Source organism: Ranitomeya imitator, chromosome 4, assembly GCF_032444005.1.
Source record: "Ranitomeya imitator isolate aRanImi1 chromosome 4, aRanImi1.pri, whole genome shotgun sequence".
Taxonomy (NCBI): Eukaryota; Metazoa; Chordata; class Amphibia; order Anura; family Dendrobatidae; genus Ranitomeya; species Ranitomeya imitator.
The window spans coordinates 715,377,419-715,396,948 of NC_091285.1; the positions used below are offsets into that span (position 1 = coordinate 715,377,419).

At 63.1% G+C, this 19,530-nt stretch overlaps 1 protein-coding gene across 1 annotated transcript in view; it reads left to right on the top strand.

The window, feature by feature from the left end:
- The first annotated feature begins 4,284 nt into the window (after nt 1-4,284).
- The window catches only part of PLOD3 (procollagen-lysine,2-oxoglutarate 5-dioxygenase 3), a 51,769-nt gene continuing 36,523 nt past the window's right edge, over nt 4,285-19,530 (top strand). The window contains exons 1-6 of the mRNA XM_069767501.1: nt 4,285-4,439; nt 18,052-18,143; nt 18,214-18,350; nt 18,423-18,586; nt 18,664-18,776; nt 18,854-18,917. Of these exons, the coding sequence (XP_069623602.1) occupies nt 4,346-4,439; nt 18,052-18,143; nt 18,214-18,350; nt 18,423-18,586; nt 18,664-18,776; nt 18,854-18,917 (664 nt within the window). The 5' untranslated portion in view covers nt 4,285-4,345. The remainder of the gene's footprint in view (nt 4,440-18,051; nt 18,144-18,213; nt 18,351-18,422; nt 18,587-18,663; nt 18,777-18,853; nt 18,918-19,530) is intronic.

The window sequence follows — 19,530 nt, forward strand, 5'->3', positions numbered from 1 at the left end:
TGACTTATGACGCTGTAGTGAACGTGCTCAGTGACTTATGACGCTGTAGTGAGCGTGCTCAGTGACTTATGATGCTCTACTGAGCGTGCTCAGCGACTTATGACACTGTAGTGAGCGTGCTCAGTGACTTATGACGCTGTAGTGAGCGTGCTCAGTGACTTATGACGCTGTAGTGAGCGTGCTCAGTGACTTATGACGCTGTAGTGAGCGTGCTCAGTGACTTATGACGCTGTAGTGAGCGTGCTCAGTGACTTATGACGCTGTAGTGAGCGTGCTCAGTGACTTATGACGCTGTAGTGAGCGTGCTCAGTGACTTATGACGCTGTAGTGAGCGTGCTCAGTGACTTATGACACTGTAGTGAGCGTGCTCAGTGACATGATGATGTAGTGAGCGTGCTCAGTGACTTATGACACTGTAGTGAGCGTGCTCAGTGACTTATGACACTGTAGTGAGCGTGCTCAGTGACTTATGACACTGTAGTGAGCGTGCTCAGTGACTTATGATGATGTAGTGAGCGTGCTCAGTGACTTATGACACTGTAGTGAGCGTGCTCAGCGACTTATGACGCTGTAGTGAGCGTGCTCAGTGACTTATGACGCTGTAGTGAGCGTGCTCAGTGACTTATGACGCTGTAGTGTACTTGCTCAGTGACTTAAGACGCTGCAGTGGGCATGTTCTGTGATGTATGACTCTGCGGTGGGCATGCTTGGTGATGGATGACGCTGTGGTGAGCATGCTTGGTGACGTATGACTTCGCGTGGGCATGCTCGGTGACGGATGACGCTGTGGTGAGCATGCTTGATGACGTATGACTCCACAGTGGGCATGCTCGGTGACGGATGATGCTGTGATGAGCATGCTCGGTGATGTGTGATGCTGTGGTGAGCGTGCTCAGTGACATATGACTCCGCGGTGGGCGTGCTTGGTGATGGGTGACGCTGTGGTGAGCGTACTCGGTGATGGATGACGCTGTGGTGAGCGTGCTCGGTGATGGGTGACGCTGTGGTGAGCGTGCTCGGTGACGCTGTGGTGAGCGTACTCGGTGACGCTGTGGTGAGCGTGCTCGGTGATGGGTGACGCTGTGGTGAGCGTGCTCGGTGATGGGTGACGCTGTGGTGAGCGTACTCGGTGACGCTGTGGTGAGCGTGTTCGGTGATGGGTGACGCTGTGGTGAGCGTGCTCGGTGATGGGTGACGCTGTGGTGAGCGTGCTCGGTGGCAGGTGACGCTGTGGTGAGCGTGCTCGGTGACGCTGTGGTGAGCGTGCTCGGTGGCGTGCTTGGAGATGTGTGACGCTGTAGGGAGCGTGCTCAGTAACGTGTGACGCTGTGGTGAGCGTGCTCAGTGACGGGTGGTGAGCGTGCTCGGTGATGCTTTGGTGAGCGTGCTCGATGACGCTGTGGTGAGCGTGCTCCGTGACGCTGTGGTGAGCGTGCTCGGTGACGCTGTGGTGTGCGTGCTCGGTGACGCTGTGGTGAGCGTGCTCGGTGACGCTGTGGTGAGCGTGCTCGGTGGCGCTATGGTGTGCGTGCTCGGTGACGCTGTGGTGAGCGTGCTCGGTGACGCTGTGGTGTGCGTGCTCAGTGATGCTGTGGAGTGCGTGCTCGGTGACGCTGTGGTGAGCGTGCTCGGTGGCGCTGTGGTGAGCGTACTCGGTGACGCTGTGGTGAGCGTGCTCGGTGACGCTGTGGTGAGCGTGCTCGGTGACGCTGTGGTGAGCGTGCTCGGTGACGCTGTGGTGAGCGTGCTCGGTGGCGCTGTGGTGAGCGTGCTCTGTGACAGGTGACGCTGTGGTGAGCGTGCTCGGTGACGCTGTCGTGTGCGTGCTCGGTGACGCTGTGGTGAGCATGCTCGGTGATGGGTGACGCTGTGGTGAGCGTGCTCGGTGGCGCTGTGATGGGTGACGCTGTGGTGAGCGTGCTCGGTGGCGCTGTGGTGTGCGTGCTCGGTGATGGGTGACGCTGTGGTGAGCGTGCTCGGTGATGGGTGACGCTGTGGTGAGCGTGCTCGGTGACGCTGTGGTGAGCGTACTCGGTGATGCTGTGGTGAGCGTGCTCGGTGATGGGTGACGCTGTGGTGAGCGTACTCGGTGATGGATGACGCTGTGGTGAGCGTGCTCGGTGATGGGTGACGCTGTGGTGAGCGTGCTCGGTGACGCTGTGGTGAGCGTACTCGGTGACGCTGTGGTGAGCGTGCTCGGTGATGGGTGACGCTGTGGTGAGCGTGCTCGGTGATGGGTGACGCTGTGGTGAGCGTACTCGGTGACGGGTGACGCTGTGGTGAGCGTGCTCGGTGATGGGTGACGCTGTGGTGAGCGTGCTCAGTGACGCTGGGGTAAGCGTGCTCGGTGGCAGGTGACGCTGTGGTGAGCGTGCTCGGTGACGCTGTGGTGAGCGTGCTCGGTGGCGCTGTGATGAGCGTGCTCGGTGACGCTGTGGTGAGCGTGCTCGGTGACGCTGTGGTGAGCGTGCTCGGTGACGCTGTGGTGAGCGTGCTCGGTGACGCTGTGGTGAGCGTGCTCGGGGACGCTGTGGTGAGCGTGCTCGGTGACGCTGTGGTGAGCGTGCTCGGTGACGCTGTGGTGAGCGTGCTCGGTGGCGCTGTGGTGAGCGTGCTCGGTGACGCTGTGGTGAGCGTGCTCGGTGACGCTGTGGTGAGCGTGCTCGGTGACGCTGTGGTGAGCGTGCTCGGTGACGCTGTGGTGAGCGTGCTCGGTGACGCTGTGGTGAGCGTGCTCGGTGACGCTGTGGTGAGCGTGCTCGGTGACGCTGTGGTGAGCGTGCTCGGTGACGCTGTGGTGAGCGTGCTCGGTGACGCTGTGGTGAGCGTGCTCGGTGACGCTGTGGTGAGCGTGCTCGGTGACGCTGTGGTGTGCGTGCTCGGTGACGCTGTGGTGAGCGTGCTCGGTGACGCTGTGGTGAGCGTGCTCGGTGACGCTGTGGTGTGCGTGCTCGGTGACGCTGTGGTGAGCGTGCTCGGTGACGCTGTGGTGAGCGTGCTCGGTGACGCTGTGGTGTGCGTGCTCGGTGACGCTGTGGTGAGCGTGCTCGGTGACGCTGTGGTGAGCGTGCTCGGTGACGCTGTGGTGTGCGTGCTCGGTGACGCTGTGGTGAGCGTGCTCGGTGACGCTGTGGTGAGCGTGCTCGGTGACGCTGTGGTGAGCGTGCTCGGTGACGCTGTGGTGAGCGTGCTCGGTGACGCTGTGGTGAGCGTGCTCGGTGACGCTGTGGTGAGCGTGCTCGGTGACGCTGTGGTGTGCGTGCTCGGTGACGCTGTGGTGAGCGTGCTCGGTGACGCTGTGTTGTGCGTGCTCGGTGACGCTGTGGTGAGCGTGCTCGGTGACGCTGTGGTGTGCGTGCTCGGTGACGCTGTGGTGAGCGTGCTCGGTGACGCTGTGGTGTGCGTGCTCGGTGACGCTGTGGTGAGCGTGCTCGGTGACGCTGTGGTGAGCGTGCTCGGTGACGCTGTGGTGTGCGTGCTCGGTGACGCTGTGGTGAGCGTGCTCGGTGACGCTGTGGTGAGCGTGCTCGGTGACGCTGTGGTGAGCGTGCTCGGTGACGCTGTGGTGAGCGTGCTCGGTGACGCTGTGGTGAGCGTGCTCGGTGACGCTGTGGTGAGCGTGCTCGGTGACGCTGTGGTGAGCGTGCTCGGTGACGCTGTGGTGAGCGTGCTTGGTGACGCTGTGGTGAGCGTGCTCGGTGACGCTGTGGTGAGCGTGCTCGGTGACGCTGTGGTGAGCAGTGATACACTCTAGCGCCCCCTCAGCACAGGTGACACATTGCACAGAGCTCAGGGTCCTCGGAGAAGCCGCTTGAGCAGTAGTCATACCTCTGCTTGCTGTCAGTGAATATGAGACGTTCTGCGCATGTGTGTTATTCTCTGCTGTTCACTTCACACAAGGAGGACTATAAGTCCCAGAATTCATTGGGAAATATGACGTGTTCTGGGACGGGTGGGCACAGGTATTCCCGCATCCCTCCCGGTGTACGGGGGCCGCACAGGGTCACACAGGCGGCGGCAGTGACGTGGCACAGACCCCACACTGGACCCGCAGCGCTGACCCTCCGAGCACTGAGCAGCCGCCGCTCCTCCCGCTGATTGGACGCCTGCCAGACCGGCCAGACCGCATTGGCTGAATGTGACAAGCGCCGCGTCTTGATTGGCTACTCAAGGTTGCCTTCGCTGGTTACAAAACTTAAGGAATTCGCTTAGCGCTGTGATTGGCTGCCAAAAACTGGGCGCCACTTGTTATTGGCTAGAAGGACCTTCTATGGGCGGAGCTGGAGCGCCGGTCTCTCCTACAGCTGGAGGCCGTGAGATAGAGGAAGAGTCCGGCCCGAGAGCGATGGATCGTCCGGTGCTGCGAGCGCTGCTGCTGGTGGTCCTGTGCGGAGCGGCCGGGGCCGCCGAGAGCCGGAGCAGAGAGGCCGTGAAGCCCGGTGAGCAGGGAGGGGGAAAGGTAACGGGCACCGGCTATAGAGACCGGGGAGAAGGGGAAAGGTAACGGGCACCGGCTGTAGAGACCGGGGAGAGGGGGAAAGGTAACGGGCACCGGCTGTAGAGACCGGGGAGAGGGGAAAGGTAACGGGAACCGGCTATAGAGACCGGGGAGAGGGGGAAAGGTAACGGGCACCGGCTGTAGAGACCGGGGAGAGGGGGAAAGGTAACGGGCACCGGCTGTAGAGACCGGGGAGAGGGGGAAAGGTAACGGGAACCGGCTATAGAGACCGGGGAGAGGGGGAAAGGTAACGGGCACCGGCTGTAGAGACCGGGGAGAGGGGGAAAGGTAACGGGCACCGGCTGTAGAGACCGGGGAGAGGGGGAAAGGTAACGGGCACCGGCTGTAGAGACCGGGGAGAGGGGGAAAGGTAACGGGCACCGGCTGTAGAGACCGGGGAGAAGGGGAAAGGTTACGGGCACCGGCTATAGAGACCGGGGAGAGGGGGAAAGGTAACGGGCATCGGCTGTAGAGACCGGGGAGAGGGGGAAAGGTAACGGGGAGAGGGGGAAAGGTAACGGGCACCGGCTGTAGAGACCAGGGAGAGGGGGAAAGGTAACGGGCACCGGCTGTAGAGACCGGGGAGAGGGGGAAAGGTAACGGGCACCGGCTATAGAGACCGGGGAGAGGGGGAAAGGTAACGGGCACCGGCTGTAGAGACCGGGGAGAGGGGGAAAGGTAACGGGCACCGGCTGTAGAGACCGGGGAGAGGGGGAAAGGTAACGGGCACCGGCTGTAGAGACCGGGGAGAGGGGGAAAGGTAACGGGCACCGGCTGTAGAGACCGGGGAGAGGGGGAAAGGTAACGGGCACCGGCTATAGAGACCGGGGAGAAGGGGAAAGGTAACGGGCACCGGCTATAGAGACCGGGGAGAGGGGGAAAGGTAACGGGCACCGGCTGTAGAGACCGGGGAAAGGTAACGGGCACCGGCTATAGAGACCGGGGAGAGGGGGAAGGTAACGGGCACCGGCTGTAGAGACCGGGGAGAGGGGGAAAGGTAACGGGCTCCGGCTGTAGAGAGAGGGGGGAGGAGAACATAGTTGGGGGAGAGACTGGAGGGAAAATGATCAAGGGGGGAGGAATGAGAGGGACCGGAGAGAGATGAGATCGGGGAGGAAATAGATCGGGGGTCAGGGGGTAGCGCCACTGCATTGATTGCGCAGGGACAGAGCAGGGTTTGGGGAGCGCTGGATCTATGCCCCAGTGACTGGTATGGGCCTTGACATGTGCCCTCTCCCCGGTGCGCCCCGTGTGTGTGTGCCGGTGCGCCCCATGTGTGTGTGTGCCCTCTCCCCGGTGCGCCCCGTGTGTGTGTGTGCCCTCTCCCCGGTGCGCCCCGTGTGTGTGTGCGCCTTCTCCCCGGTGCGCCCCGTGTGTGTGTGTGCCCTCTCCCCGGTGCGCCCCGTGTGTGTGTGCCCTCTCCCCGGTGCGCCCCGTGTGTGTGTGTCCTCTCCCCGGTGCGCCCCGTGTGTGTGTGTCCTCTCCCCGGTGCGCCCCGTGTGTGTGTGTCCTCTCCCCGGTGCGCCCCGTGTGTGTGTGTGTGCCCTCTCCCCGGTGCGCCCCGTGTGTGTGTGTGTGCCCTCTCCCCGGTGCGCCCCGTGTGTGTGTGTGTGCCCTCTCCCCGGTGCGCCCCGTGTGTGTGTGTGTGCCCTCTCCCCGGTGCGCCCCGTGTGTGTGTGTGTGCCCTCTCCCCGGTGCGCCCCGTGTGTGTGTGCGTGTGCCCTCTCCCCGGTGCGCCCCGTGTGTGTGCGTGCCCTCTCCCCGGTGCGCCCCGTGTGTGTGTGTCCTCTCCCCGCTGCGCCCCGTGTGTGTGTGTGTGCCCTCTCCCCGGTGTGTGTGTGCCCTCTCCCCGGTGCGCCCCGTGTGTGTGTGCCCTCTCCCCGGTGTGTGCGTGTGCCCTCTCCCCGCTGCGCCCCGTGTGTGTGTGTGTGCCCTCTCCCCGGTGTGTGCGTGTGCCCTCTCCCCGCTGCGCCCCGTGTGTGTGTGTGCCCTCTCCCCGGTGTGTGTGTGTGCCCTCTCCCCGGTGCGCCCCGTGTGTGTGTGTGTCCTCTCCCCGGTGCGCCCCGTGTGTGTGTGCCCCCTCTCCCCGGTGCGCCCCGTGTGTGTGTGTGCCCCCTCTCCCCGGTGCGCCCCGTGTGTGTGTGTGCCCCCTCTCCCCGGTGCGCCCCGTGTGTGTGTGTGCCCTCTCCCCGGTGCGCCCCGTGTGTGTGTGTGCCCTCTCCCCGGTGCGCCCCGTGTGTGTGTGTGTGCCCTCTCCCCGGTGCGCCCCGTGTGTGTGTGTGTGCCCTCTCCCCGGTGCGCCCCGTGTGTGTGTGTGTGCCCTCTCCCCGGTGCGCCCCGTGTGTGTGTGTGTGCCCTCTCCCCGGTGCGCCCCGTGTGTGTGTGTCCTCTCCCCGGTGCGCCCCGTGTGTGTGTGTGTGCCCTCTCCCCGGTGCGCCCCGTGTGTGTGTCCTCTCCCCGGTGCGCCCCGTGTGTGTGTGTGCCCTCTCCCCGGTGCGCCCCGTGTGTGTGTGTGTGTGCCCTCTCCCCGGTGAGCCCCGTGTGTGTGTGTGCCCCCTCTCCCCGGTGCGCCCCGTGTGTGTGTGTGTGCCCTCTCCCCGGTGCGCCCCGTGTGTGTGTGTGCCCCCTCTCCCCGGTGCGCCCCGTGTGTGTGTGTGTGCCCCCTCTCCCCGGTGCGCCCCGTGTGTGTGTGTGCCCTCTCCCCGGTGCGCCCCGTGTGTGTGTGTGTGTGCCCTCTCCCCGGTGCGCCCCGTGTGTGTGTGTGTGTGCCCTCTCCCCGGTGCGCCCCGTGTGTGTGTGTGTGCCCTCTCCCCGGTGCGCCCCGTGTGTGTGCCCTCTCCCCGGTGCGCCCCGTGTGTGTGCCCTCTCCCCGGTGCGCCCCGTGTGTGTGTCCTCTCCCCGGTGCGCCCCGTGTGTGTGTGTGTGTGTGCCCTCTCCCCGGTGCGCCCCGTGTGTGTGTGTGTGCCCTCTCCCCGGTGAGCCCCGTGTGTGTGTGCGTGTGCCCTCTCCCCGGTGCGCCCCGTGTGTGTGTGCGTGTGCCCTCTCCCCGGTGCGCCCCGTGTGTGTGTGCGTGTGCCCTCTCCCCGATGCGCCCCGTGTGTGTGTGTGTGCCCTCTCCCCGGTGCGCCCCGTGTGTGTGTGTGTGCCCTCTCCCCGGTGCGCCCCGTGTGTGTGTGTGTGTGTGTGTGTGTGTGTGTGCCCTCTCCCCGCTGCGCCCCGTGTGTGTGTGTGTGTGCCCTCTCCCCGCTGCGCCCCGTGTGTGTGTGTGTGCCCTCTCCCCGGTGCGCCCCGTGTGTGTGTGTGCCCTCTCCCCGGTGCGCCCCGTGTGTGTGTGTGCCCTCTCCCCGCTGCGCCCCGTGTGTGTGCGTGTGCCCTCTCCCCGTTGCGCCGGTAACAGGCTCCGGCTGTAGAGACCGGGGAGAGGGGGAAGGTAACGGGCACCGGCTATAGAGACCGGGGAGAGGGGGAAGGTAACGGGCACCGGCTATAGAGACCGGGGAGAGGGGGAAGGTAACGGGCACCGGCTGTAGAGACCGGGGAGAGGGGGAAAGGTAACGGGCTCCGGCTGTAGAGAGAGGGGGGAGGAGAACACAGTTGGGGGAGAGACTGGAGGGAAAATGATCAAGGGGGGAGGAATGAGAGGGAACGGAGAGAGATGAGATCGGGGAGGAAATAGATCGGGGGTCAGGGGGTAGCGCCACTGCATGGATTGCGCAGGGACAGAGCAGGGTTTGGGGAGCGCTGGATCTATGCCCCAGTGACTGGTATGGGCCTTGACATGTGCCCTCTCCCCGGTGCGCCCCGTGTGTGTGCCCGCGCCCCGTGTGTGTGCCCTCTCCCCGGTGCGCCCCGTGTGTGTGCCCTCTCCCCGGTGCGCCTCGTGTGTGTGCCCTCTCCCCGGTGCGCCCCGTGTGTGTGTGTGCCCTCTCCCCGGTGCGCCCCGTGTGTGTGTGTGCCCTCTCCCCGGTGCGCTCGTGTGTGTGTGCCCTCTCCCCGGTGCGCCCCGTGTGTGTGTGCCCTCTCCCCGGTGCGCTTGTGTGTGTGTGCCCTCTCCCCGGTGCGCCCCGTGTGTGTGCGCCCTCTCCCCGGTGCGCCCCGTGTGTGTGTGTGCGCCCTCTCCCCGGTGCGCCCCGTGTGTGTGTGTGTGCCCTCTCCCCGGTGCGCCCCGTGTGTGTGTGTGTCTTTGCCCTCTCCCCGGTGCGCCCCGTGTGTGTGTGTGCCCTCTCCCCGGTGCGCCCCGTGTGTGTGTGTGTGTCTTTGCCCTCTCCCCGGTGCGCCCCGTGTGTGTGTGTGTGTGCGCCCTCTCCCCGGTGCGCCCCGTGTGTGTGTGTGTGCCCTCTCCCCGGTGCGCCCCGTGTGTGTCTTTGCCCTCTCCCCGGTGCGCTCGTGTGTGTGTGTGTGCCCTCTCCCCGGTGCGCCCCGTGTGTGTCTTTGCCCTCTCCCCGGTGCGCCCCGTGTGTGTGTGCCCTCTCCCCGGTGCGCCCCGTGTGTGTGTGTGCCCTCTCCCCGGTGCGCCCCGTGTGTGTGCCCTCTCCCCGGTGCGCCCCGTGTGTGTGTGCCCTCTCCCCGGTGCGCCCCGTGTGTGTGTGCCCTCTCCCCGGTGCGCCCCGTGTGTGTGTGCCCTCTCCCCGGTGCGCCCCGTGTGTGTGTGCCCTCTCCCTGGTGCGCCCCGTGTGTGTGTGCCCTCTCCCCGGTGCGCCCCGTGTGTGTGTGTGCCCTCTCCCCGGTGCGCCCCGTGTGTGTGTGTGCCCTCTCCCCGGTGCGCCCCGTGTGTGTGTGTGCCCTCTCCCCGGTGCGCCCTGTGTGTGTGTGTGCCCTCTCCCCGGTGCGCCCCGTGTGTGTGTGTGTGCCCTCTCCCCGGTGCGCCCCGTGTGTGTGTGTGTGCCCTCTCCCCGGTGCGCCCCGTGTGTGTGTGTGTGCCCTCTCCCCGGTGCGCCCCGTGTGTGTGTGTGTGCCCTCTCCCCGGTGCGCCCCGTGTGTGTGTGTGTGTGTGCCCTCTCCCCGGTGCGCCCCGTGTGTGTGTGTGTGTGCCCTCTCCCCGGTGCGCCCCGTGTGTGTGTGTGCCCTCTCCCCGGTGCGTCCCGTGTCTTTGCCCTCTCCCCGGTGCGCCCCGTGTGTGTGTGTGTCTTTGCCCTCTCCCCGGTGCGCTCGTGTCTTTGCCCTCTCCCCGGTGCGCCCCGTGTGTGTGTGTGCCCTCTCCCCGCTGCGCCCCGTGTGTGTGTGTGTCTTTGCCCTCTCTCCGGTGCGCCCCGTGTGTGTGTGTGTGCCCTCTCCCCGGTGCGCCCCGTGTGTGTGTGTGTGCCCTCTCCCCGGTGCGCCCCGTGTGTGTGTGTGTGCCCTCTCCCCGGTGCGCCCCGTGTGTGTGTCCTCTCCCCGGTGCGCCCCGTGTGTGTGTGTGTGCCCTCTCCCCGGTGCGCCCCGTGTGTGTGTGTGTGTGTGCCCTCTCCCCGGTGAGCCCCGTGTGTGTGTGTGCCCCCTCTCCCCGGTGCGCCCCGTGTGTGTGTGTGCCCTCTCCCCGGTGCGCCCCGTGTGTGTGTGTGTGCCCTCTCCCCGGTGCGCCCCGTGTGTGTGTGTGCCCCCTCTCCCCGGTGCGCCCCGTGTGTGTGTGTGCCCTCTCCCCGGTGCGCCCCGTGTGTGTGTGTGTGCCCTCTCCCCGGTGCGCCCCGTGTGTGTGTGTGTGCCCTCTCCCCGGTGCGCCCCGTGTGTGTGTGTGTGCCCTCTCCCCGGTGCGCCCCGTGTGTGTGTCCTCTCCCCGGTGCGCCCCGTGTGTGTGTGTGCCCTCTCCCCGGTGCGCCCCGTGTGTGTGTGTGTGTGTGTGTGTGTGCCCTCTCCCCGGTGAGCCCCGTGTGTGTGTGTGCCCCCTCTCCCCGGTGCGCCCCGTGTGTGTGTGTGCCCTCTCCCCGGTGCGCCCCGTGTGTGTGTGTGTGTGCCCTCTCCCCGGTGCGCCCCGTGTGTGTGTGTGCCCCCTCTCCCCGGTGCGCCCCGTGTGTGTGTGTGCCCTCTCCCCGGTGCGCCCCGTGTGTGTGTGTGTGCCCTCTCCCCGGTGCGCCCCGTGTGTGTGTGTGTGCCCTCTCCCCGGTGCGCCCCGTGTGTGTGTGTGTGCCCTCTCCCCGGTGCGCCCCGTGTGTGTGTGTGTTTGCGCCCTCTCCCCGGTGCGCCCCGTGTGTGTGTGTGTGTGTGTGTGTGTGTGCCCTCTCCCCGGTGAGCCCCGTGTGTGTGTGCCCTCTCCCCTGTGCGCCCCGTGTGTGTGTGCCCTCTCCCCGGTGCGCCCCGTGTGTGTGTGCGTGTGCCCTCTCCCCGGTGCGCCCCGTGTGTGTGTGTGCGCCCTCTCCCCGGTGCGCCCCGTGTGTGTGTGTGTGTGTGTGTGTGTGCCCTCTCCCCGCTGCGCCCCGTGTGTGTGTGTGTGTGTGCCCTCTCCCCGGTGCGCCCCGTGTGTGTGTGCCCTCTCCCCGGTGCGCCCCGTGTGTGTGTGTGTGCCCTCTCCCCGGTGCGCCCCGTGTGTGTGTGTGCCCTCTCCCCGCTGCGCCCCGTGTGTGTGCGTGTGCCCTCTCCCCGTTGCGCCGGTAACAGGCTCCGGCTGTAGAGACCGGGGAGAGGGGGAAGGTAACGGGCACCGGCTATAGAGACCGGGGAGAGGGGGAAGGTAACGGGCACCGGCTGTAGAGACCGGGGAGAGGGGGAAAGGTAACGGGCTCCGGCTGTAGAGACCGGGGAGAGGGGGAAAGGTAACGGGCACCGGCTGTAGAGAGAGGGGGGAGGAGAACACAGTTGGGGGAGAGACTGGAGGGAAAATGATCAAGGGGGGAGGAATGAGAGGGACCGGAGAGAGATGAGATCGGGGAGGAAATAGATCGGGGGTCAGGGGGTAGCGCCACTGCATGGATTGCGCAGGGACAGAGCAGGGTTTGGGGAGCGCTGGATCTATGCCCCAGTGACTGGTATGGGCCTTGACATGTGCCCTCTCCCCGGTGCGCCCCGTGTGTGTGCCCTCTCCCCGGTGCGCCCCGTGTGTGTGCCCTCTCCCCGGTGCGCCCCGTGTGTGTGTGTGTGCCCTCTCCCCGGTGCGCCCCGTGTGTGTGTGTGCCCTCTCCCCGGTGCGCCCCGTGTGTGTGTGTGCCCTCTCCCCGGTGCGCCCCGTGTGTGTGTGTGCCCTCTCCCCGGTGCGCTTGTGTGTGTGTGCCCTCTCCCCGGTGCGCCCCGTGTGTGTGTGCCCTCTCCCCGGTGCGCCCCGTGTGTGTGTGTGTGTGCCCTCTCCCCGGTGCGCCCCGTGTGTGTGTGCGCCCTCTCCCCGGTGCGCCCCGTGTGTGTGTGTGTGCCCTCTCCCCGGTGCGCCCCGTGTGTGTGTGTGTGCCCTCTCCCCGGTGCGCCCCGTGTGTGTGTGTGCCCTCTCCCCGGTGCGCCCCGTGTGTGTGTGTGTCTTTGCCCTCTCCCCGGTGCGCCCCGTGTGTGTGTGTGTGTGTGTGCGCCCTCTCCCCGGTGCGCCCCGTGTGTGTGTGTGTGTGCCCTCTCCCCGGTGCGCCCCGTGTGTGTCTTTGCCCTCTCCCCGGTGCGCTCGTGTGTGTGTGTGCCCTCTCCCCGGTGCGCCCCGTGTGTGTGTGTGTCTTTGCCCTCTCCCCGGTGCGCCCCGTGTGTGTGTGTGCCCTCTCCCCGGTGCGCCCCGTGTGTGTGTGTGTCTTTGCCCTCTCCCCGGTGCGCCCCGTGTGTGTGTGTGTGTGCCCTCTCCCCGGTGCGCTTGTGTGTGTGTGCGTGCCCTCTCCCCGGTGCGCTCGTGTGTGTGTGTGTGTGTGTGTGTGCCCTCTCCCCGGTGCGCCCCGTGTGTGTGTGTGCCCTCTCCCCGGTGCGCCCCGTGTGTGTCTTTGCCCTCTCCCCGGTGCGCCCCGTGTGTGTGTGTGTGTGTGTGTGTGCCCTCTCCCCGGTGCGCTCGTGTGTGTGTGTGTGTGTGTGTGTGTGCCCTCTCCCCGGTGCGCTCGTGTGTGTGTGTGTGTGTGTCTTTGTCCTCTCCCCGGTGCGCCCCGTGTGTGTGTGTGTGTGTGCCCTCTCCCCGGTGCGCTCGTGTGTGTGTGTGCCCTCTCCCCGGTGCGCTCGTGTGTGTGTGTGTCTTTGTCCTCTCCCCGGTGCGCCCCGTGTGTGTGTGCCCTCTCCCCGGTGCGCTCGTGTGTGTGTGCCCTCTCCCCGGTGCGCCCCGTGTGTGTGTGCCCTCTCCCCGGTGCGCTCGTGTGTGTGTGCCCTCTCCCCGGTGCGCCCCGTGTGTGTGTGTGTGTGCCCTCTCCCCGGTGCGCCCCGTGTGTGTGTGCCCTCTCCCCGGTGCGCCCCGTGTGTGTGTGTGTGTGTGTGCCCTCTCCCCAGTGCGCCCCGTGTGTGTGTGTGTCTTTGCCCTCTCCCTGGTGCGCCCCGTGTCTTTGCCCTCTCCCCGGTGCGCCCCGTGTTCACTCTTCCTCATGCTGCGCTTCACGTGTTCGCTACTTTCCAGCATTTTCCGCGCCTTGAGGGGTGGAATACTTTAGAAATACCAGAGCTGCGCACACCCGGCTGCTCTGCTCGCCCCGGGCCAGACGTGCTGTGACTCATGGCATCGCCGGCCGGCAGACCCGCAGAGCGTCGCTCCCTGCACAGGAGGGTCACACTTTCCATCAGGGGGTGGATCTGTGGTTGTCATAGTGATACATCCTCAACTTTCCATAGGACACATGGTTTTCATAGCAACCAATCACAACAGAGCTGGAAATCTGTGTGCTGGAATCTGATTGGTTGTCACAAGTCGGGCATGGAGAGAGGTCATGTGACCCCCAGAGCTCTATTGATTGGCCATGATCCATCTTGTTTCTTGTCATGTGACTTCCTGGAGTTGTTCTGATTGGCTCAGAGTGTCAGCTCTTGCTCTTGGCGCTCAGTTCTGTCTCCGGGGAGGCGGCGTCCGGCGGTGTCCTGTGACGGGCGGTGATTATGGAGGGTGGTGGTATACAGCAGTGTGGCCGGTGTATACAGGGAGCACGGCTGGAGGTATTCGGCTGGAGGTATTCGGAGGGTCTCGGCCCCCTCCCCCGTTCTGCGTCATCGTCTCCATTTCTCATGGAATGTTTTTATTTCCCTGGAAAGTTCCTTTCAGATTCCAGAGGTTTCTTCCATCCGGCAGCTGCTCCCCTCCCCCGTCACTACTGCCGCCCCGGCCCCCGACTCCTGACATCCACAGCGAGGGATGAAACGGCGTCTTTGTGCGCTGCTGCGCCACGTGCATTAGTATTAATACCCTGGAGAGCAGAGGATTGTGGGACGGCAGATAATGAGAATTCCTGCACAGCAGCGTCTGGCTCCGGCCGCCCCGCGCCTCCTGTGTGCACCGCCGCGGAGGGTGCGGATCTGTGGAGGGCGGGGCACCTCCAGAGGGAGGATCTGCAGCGGCTTGCGAATGTATTCACACCCTTGGCTTTTTACCTATTTTGCTACATTACAACTTATGGTGTCACTAAAAATTGTCATGTGCGCATGTATTCACCCCTTTTGATTTGAAGCCCCTATAAATTTGTGGTGCAAGCAATTCCCTCCATAAGTAACATACATAGTAACATAGTAACATAGTTAGTAAGGCCGAAAAAAGACATTTGTCCATCCAGTTCAGCCTATATTCCATCATAATAAATCCCCAGATCTACGTCCTTCTACAGAACCTAATAATTGTATGATACAATATTGTTCTGCTCCAGGAAGACATCCAGGCCTCTCTTGAACCCCTCGACTGAGTTCGCCATCACCACCTCCTCAGGCAAGCAATTCCAGATTCTCACTGCCCTAACAGTAAAGAATCCTCTTCTATGTTGGTGGAAAAACCTTCTCTCCTCCAGACGCAAAGAATGCCCCCTTGTGCCCGTCACCTTCCTTGGTATAAACAGATCCTCAGCGAGATATTTGTATTGTCCCCTTATATACTTATATATGGTTATTAGATCGCCCCTCAGTCGTCTTTTTTCTAGACTAAATAATCCTAATTTCGCTAATCTATCTGGGTATTGTAGTTCTCCCATCCCCTTTATTAATTTTGTTGCCCTCCTTTGTACTCTCTCTAGTTCCATTATATCCTTCCTGAGCACCGGTGCCCAAAACTGGACACAGTACTCCATGTGCGGTCTAACTAGGGATTTGTACAGAGGCAGTATAATGCTCTCATCATGTGTATCCAGACCTCTTTTAATGCACCCCATGATCCTGTTTGCCTTGGCAGCCATGCTTAGTGACAGGACGTCCTCTAAGTGTCACAAGTCTGTCAGCCTGTACTCTTTACCCTCTCTATAAGGCCACAGAGGCTGCAACACCATTAACAAGAGGCACCACTAACCAACACCACCATGAAGACCAAGGAGATCTCCACACACCACCATGAAGGCCGAGGAGAGCTCCACACACACCCATGAACACCCGGGAGATCTCCACACACCACCATGAAGACCGAGGAGAGCTCCACACACCACCATGAAGACCGAGGAGAGCTCCACACACACCCATGAAGACCCGGGAGATCTCCACACACCACCATGAAGACCGAGGAGATCTCCACACACCACCATGAAGACCCGGGAGATCTCCACACACCACCATGAAGACCGAGGAGAGCTCCACACACCACCATGAAGACCAAGGAGATCCCCACACACCACCATGAAGACCCGGGAGATCCCCACACACCACCATGAAGACCCGGGAGATCCCCACACACCACCATGAAGACCCGGGAGATCTCCACACACCGCCATGAAGGCCGAGGAGAGCTCCACACACCACCATGAAGCCCCGGGAGATCTCCACACACCACCATGAAGACCCGGGAGATCTCCACACACCACCATGAAGACCCGGGAGATCTCCACACACCACCATGAAGACCGAGGAGATCTCCACACACCACCATGAAGACCCGGGAGATCTCCACACACCACCATGAAGACCCAGGAGATCTCCACACAACAGGGTATCATGATGTGAGGATGTTTTTAAGCAGCAGAGAAAATGGTCTGAGTCGACAGACTGTTTGTCTGTCAGTCATTTGAGCCTGGGACGGAGGTTCACCTTACAGCAAGACAATGACCCAAAGCATACTGCTAAGGCTACGTTCACACTAGCGTTGCGCCGCCCTGCGTCGGCGACGCAACGCGCGACGCACGGAAAAACGCGTGCGTCGTTTTTTGACGAAATCGGACGCAAGAAAAATGCAACTTGTAGCGTTTTCTTGCGTCCGACGCTAGCGTCTAAAACGACGCACGTGTCGGAAAACGCGTGCAAAAAGACGCACGCGTCCCCTATGTTAAACATAGGGGCGCGTCGCAACAGCGACGCGACGCTAATGTGAACGTAGCCTAAAGCAACACTCGAGCGGTTTAAGGAGAAACATGTAAATGTTCTGGAGTGGTTGAGTCAGTGTAGACTTTGGGAGGCTCTGTATGGCTCTCGGTCAGGGCTCCTCAGTGGGAGGCTCTGTATGGCCCTCGGTCGGGGCTCCTCAGTGGGAGGCTCTGTATGGCGGTCAGTCAGAGCTCTTTTCATCAGTTGAGGCTCGTCCGGTGTGAGGCTCTGTCTGGCGATCGGTCAGGCTCCTTAGTGTGAGGATCTATATGGCAGACAGTCAGGTCTCCGCTCACCGGTGGGGGCTTCTCCGTGTGAGGCTCTGTATGGCAGTCGGTCAGGACTTCTCCCATCGGTTGGTAGTCCTCCGATGTGAGGATTTATGATAGCCGATCAGGGCTCCTCTTGTTTGTTGGGGCTCCTCCATGTGAGGCTCTGTATGGCGGTCGGTCGGGGCTCCTCCGTGGGAGGCTCTGTATGGCGCTCGGTCGGGGCTCCTCCGTGGGAGGCTCTGTATGGCGCTCGGTCGGGCTCCTCCGTGGGAGGCTCTGTATGGCGCTTGCTCAGGGCTCCTCCGTGGGAGGCTCTGTATGGCGCTCGGTCGGGGCTCCTCAGTGGGAGGCTCTGTATGGCGGTCAGTCAGAGCTCTTTTCATCAGTTGAGGCTCGTCCAGTGTGAGGCTCTGTATGGCGCTCGGTCGGGGCTCCTTCGTGGGAAGCTCTGTATGGCTCTCGGTCAGGGCTCCTCCGTGGGAGGCTCTGTATGGCTCTCGGTCGGGGCTCCTCAGTGGGAGGCTCTGTATGGCGGTCAGTCAGAGCTCTTTTCATCAGTTGAGGCTCGTCCAGTGTGAGGCTCTGTCTGGCGATCGGTCAGGCTCCTTAGTGTGAGGATCTATATGGCGGACAGTCAGGTCTCCGCTCACCGGTGGGGGCTTCTCCGTGTGAGGCTCTGTATGGCAGTCGGTCAGGACTTCTCCCATCGGTTGGTAGTCCTCCGATGTGAGGATTTATGATAGCCGATCAGGGCTCCTCTTGTTTGTTGGGGCTCCTCCATGTGAGGCTCTGTATGGCGGTCGGTCAGGGCTCCTCTGTGTGAGGATCTATATGACGGTCAGGCACAGCTCCTCTCGTTGGTCGGGCTCCTCCATGTAAGGATCTATATGGCGGCTCTGTACAGCGGTCGGTCAGGGCTCCTCTGCTCTATATGGCGGTCGGTCACAGCTCCTCTCGTTTGTCGGGGCTCCTCCATGTAAGGATCTATATGGTGGCTCTGTACAGTGGTCTGTCAGGGTTCATCTCTTTATGGCGGTCGGTCACAGCTCCTCTAATTGGTCGGGTCTCCATGTAAGGATCTACATGGCGGCTCTGTCAGTGGTCAGTAAGGGCTCCTCCGCTCTGCATGGTGGTCGGTCACGGCTCCTCTCGTTGGTCGGGGCTCCTCCATGTAAGGATCTATATGGCGGCTCTGTACCACCGTATGGAGGAGCCCTGACTGACCGCCATGTGCTCCTCTCTTTATGGTGGTCGGGCACAGCTCCTCTCGTTGGTCAGGCTTCTCCGGTGTGAGGCTCTCTATAGCGGCTGGTTGAGGCTCCTCCGGTGTGAGGCTCTGTATGGCAGTCGGTCAGGGCTCCTCTGCTCTATATGGCAGTCGGTCAGGGCTCCTCTCGTTGGTCGGGCTCCTCCGGCGTGAGGCACTGTATGGCGGCTGGTCGAGGCTCCTCCGGTGTGAGGCTCTGTATGGCGGCTGGTCGAGGCTCCTCCGGTGTGAGGTTCTGTATGGCGGCCGGTCAGGGCTCCTCTGCTCTATATGGCAGTCGGTCAGGGCTACTCTCGTTGGTCGGGGCTCCTCCGGTGTGAGGCTCTGTATGGCGGTCGGTCAGGGCTCCTCTGCTCTATATGGCAGTCGGTCAGGGCTCCTCCCGTTGGTCGGGGCTCCTCCGGTGTGAGGCACTGTATGGCGGCTGGTCGAGGCTCCTCCGGTGTGAGGCTCTGTATGGCGGCTGGTCGAGGCTCATCCGGTGTGAGGCTCTGTATGGCGGCTGGTCGAGGCTCCTCCGGTGTGAGGTTCTGTATGGCGGCCGGTCAGGGCTCCTCTGCTCTATATGGCAGTCGGTCAGGGCTCCTCTTGTTGGTCGGGGCTCCTCCGGTGTGAGGCTCTGTATGGCGGTCGGTCAGGGCTCCTCCATTTTCCCATCGCTCATTGCTCTTCTTGTCTTGCAGAGAAGCTCCTGGTCATCACTGTGGCCACGGACACCACAGAGGGCTACCAGCGCTTCCTCCGAACCGCCCGCCATTTTAACTACACAGTAAAGGTAAGGCAGTGTACCTGGACATGCCACATATGGGGGTCTCTGTTTCTAACTTCATCCCCTGTTCTCACAGACCCTTGGCCTGGGGCAGGAGTGGAAGGGTGGAGACGTAGCCCGCACTGTCGGAGGCGGTCAGAAGGTGCGCTGGCTGAAGGAGGCGCTGGAGGATTATCGGGAGGAGGAGGACAGGATCATCCTGTTTGTGGACAGGTGAGTGTCCCCTGACTGCTGGGTGAGGGTCCGGGCTGTATCTGACCCTCTGTCTGCCATCTTTCCTCGTAGTTATGACGTCATCCTGGCTGGGAGCCCCATCGAGCTGCTCTGGAAGTTCCAGCAGTTTGATCAGAAGGTGGTCTTCTCTGCGGAGGGCTTCTGCTGGCCGGACTGGTCCCTGGCGGAGAAATACCCGCCGGTCAGCAACGGCAAACGTTTCCTGAACTCCGGAGGTGAGTGTGCGATGGCAGGCATGTTTACACGTGGTGCAGTGTGACACCTCACTTCTCTTACACCCGTCTCTCTGCAGGTTTCATCGGTTACGCTCCGCAGCTTTACCGCATCGCCCAACTGTGGAAGTTCAAGGACGACGACGACGACCAACTATTCTACACCAAGGTCTACCTGGATGAGGAGTTCAGGGTGAGGGGCCACAAATTTATCAGCCAATGCCCCTGTGCCCAGGTAGTCAGCTAACTGACCTGTCCCCTCTCTCGTAGGAGAAGTTTAACATCGGCCTCGACCACAAGTCTAAGATCTTCCAGAATCTTAATGGAGCCATCGGTAGGTGGATTTGCTGCCGTCAGCTGGGTAACAGGACTCAGGGCTGCAGTATGCCAGACTGCCATTGGGCCGTCTGTGGGGCTGCTGTTTGGTAACGGGGCTGCTGCTGAGTAATGGAGTGCCAGGCTGCTGTTAGTAGAGCAGCTGTTGAGTAACAAAGGGCCGGGCTGCCGTCTGCGGGGCTGCTGCTGGGTAACTGGTTGCCGTTTGTGAGGTTTCTGCTACGAAACGGCACCAGGCTGCTGTGTGTGGAGCAACTGTTGAGTAACGGGGCGCCGGGCTGCCGTCTATAGCTAGAAGGTAACGAGGCGTCGGGCTGCCGTCTATAGGTAGAAGGTAACGGGGCGTCGGGCTGCCGTCTACAGCTAGAAGATAACGGGGCGTCGGGCTGCCGTCTATAGGTAGAAGGTAACGAGGCGTCGGGCTGCCGTCTATAGGTAGAAGGTAACGGGGCGTCGGGGGGCTGCCGTCTATAGGTAGAAGGTAACGGGGCGTCGGGCTGCCGTCTATAGCTAGAAGGTAACGGGGCGTCGGGGGGCTGCCGTCTATAGCTAGAAGGTAACGGGGCATCGGGCTGCCGTCTATAGCTAGAAGGTAACGGGGCGTCGGGGGG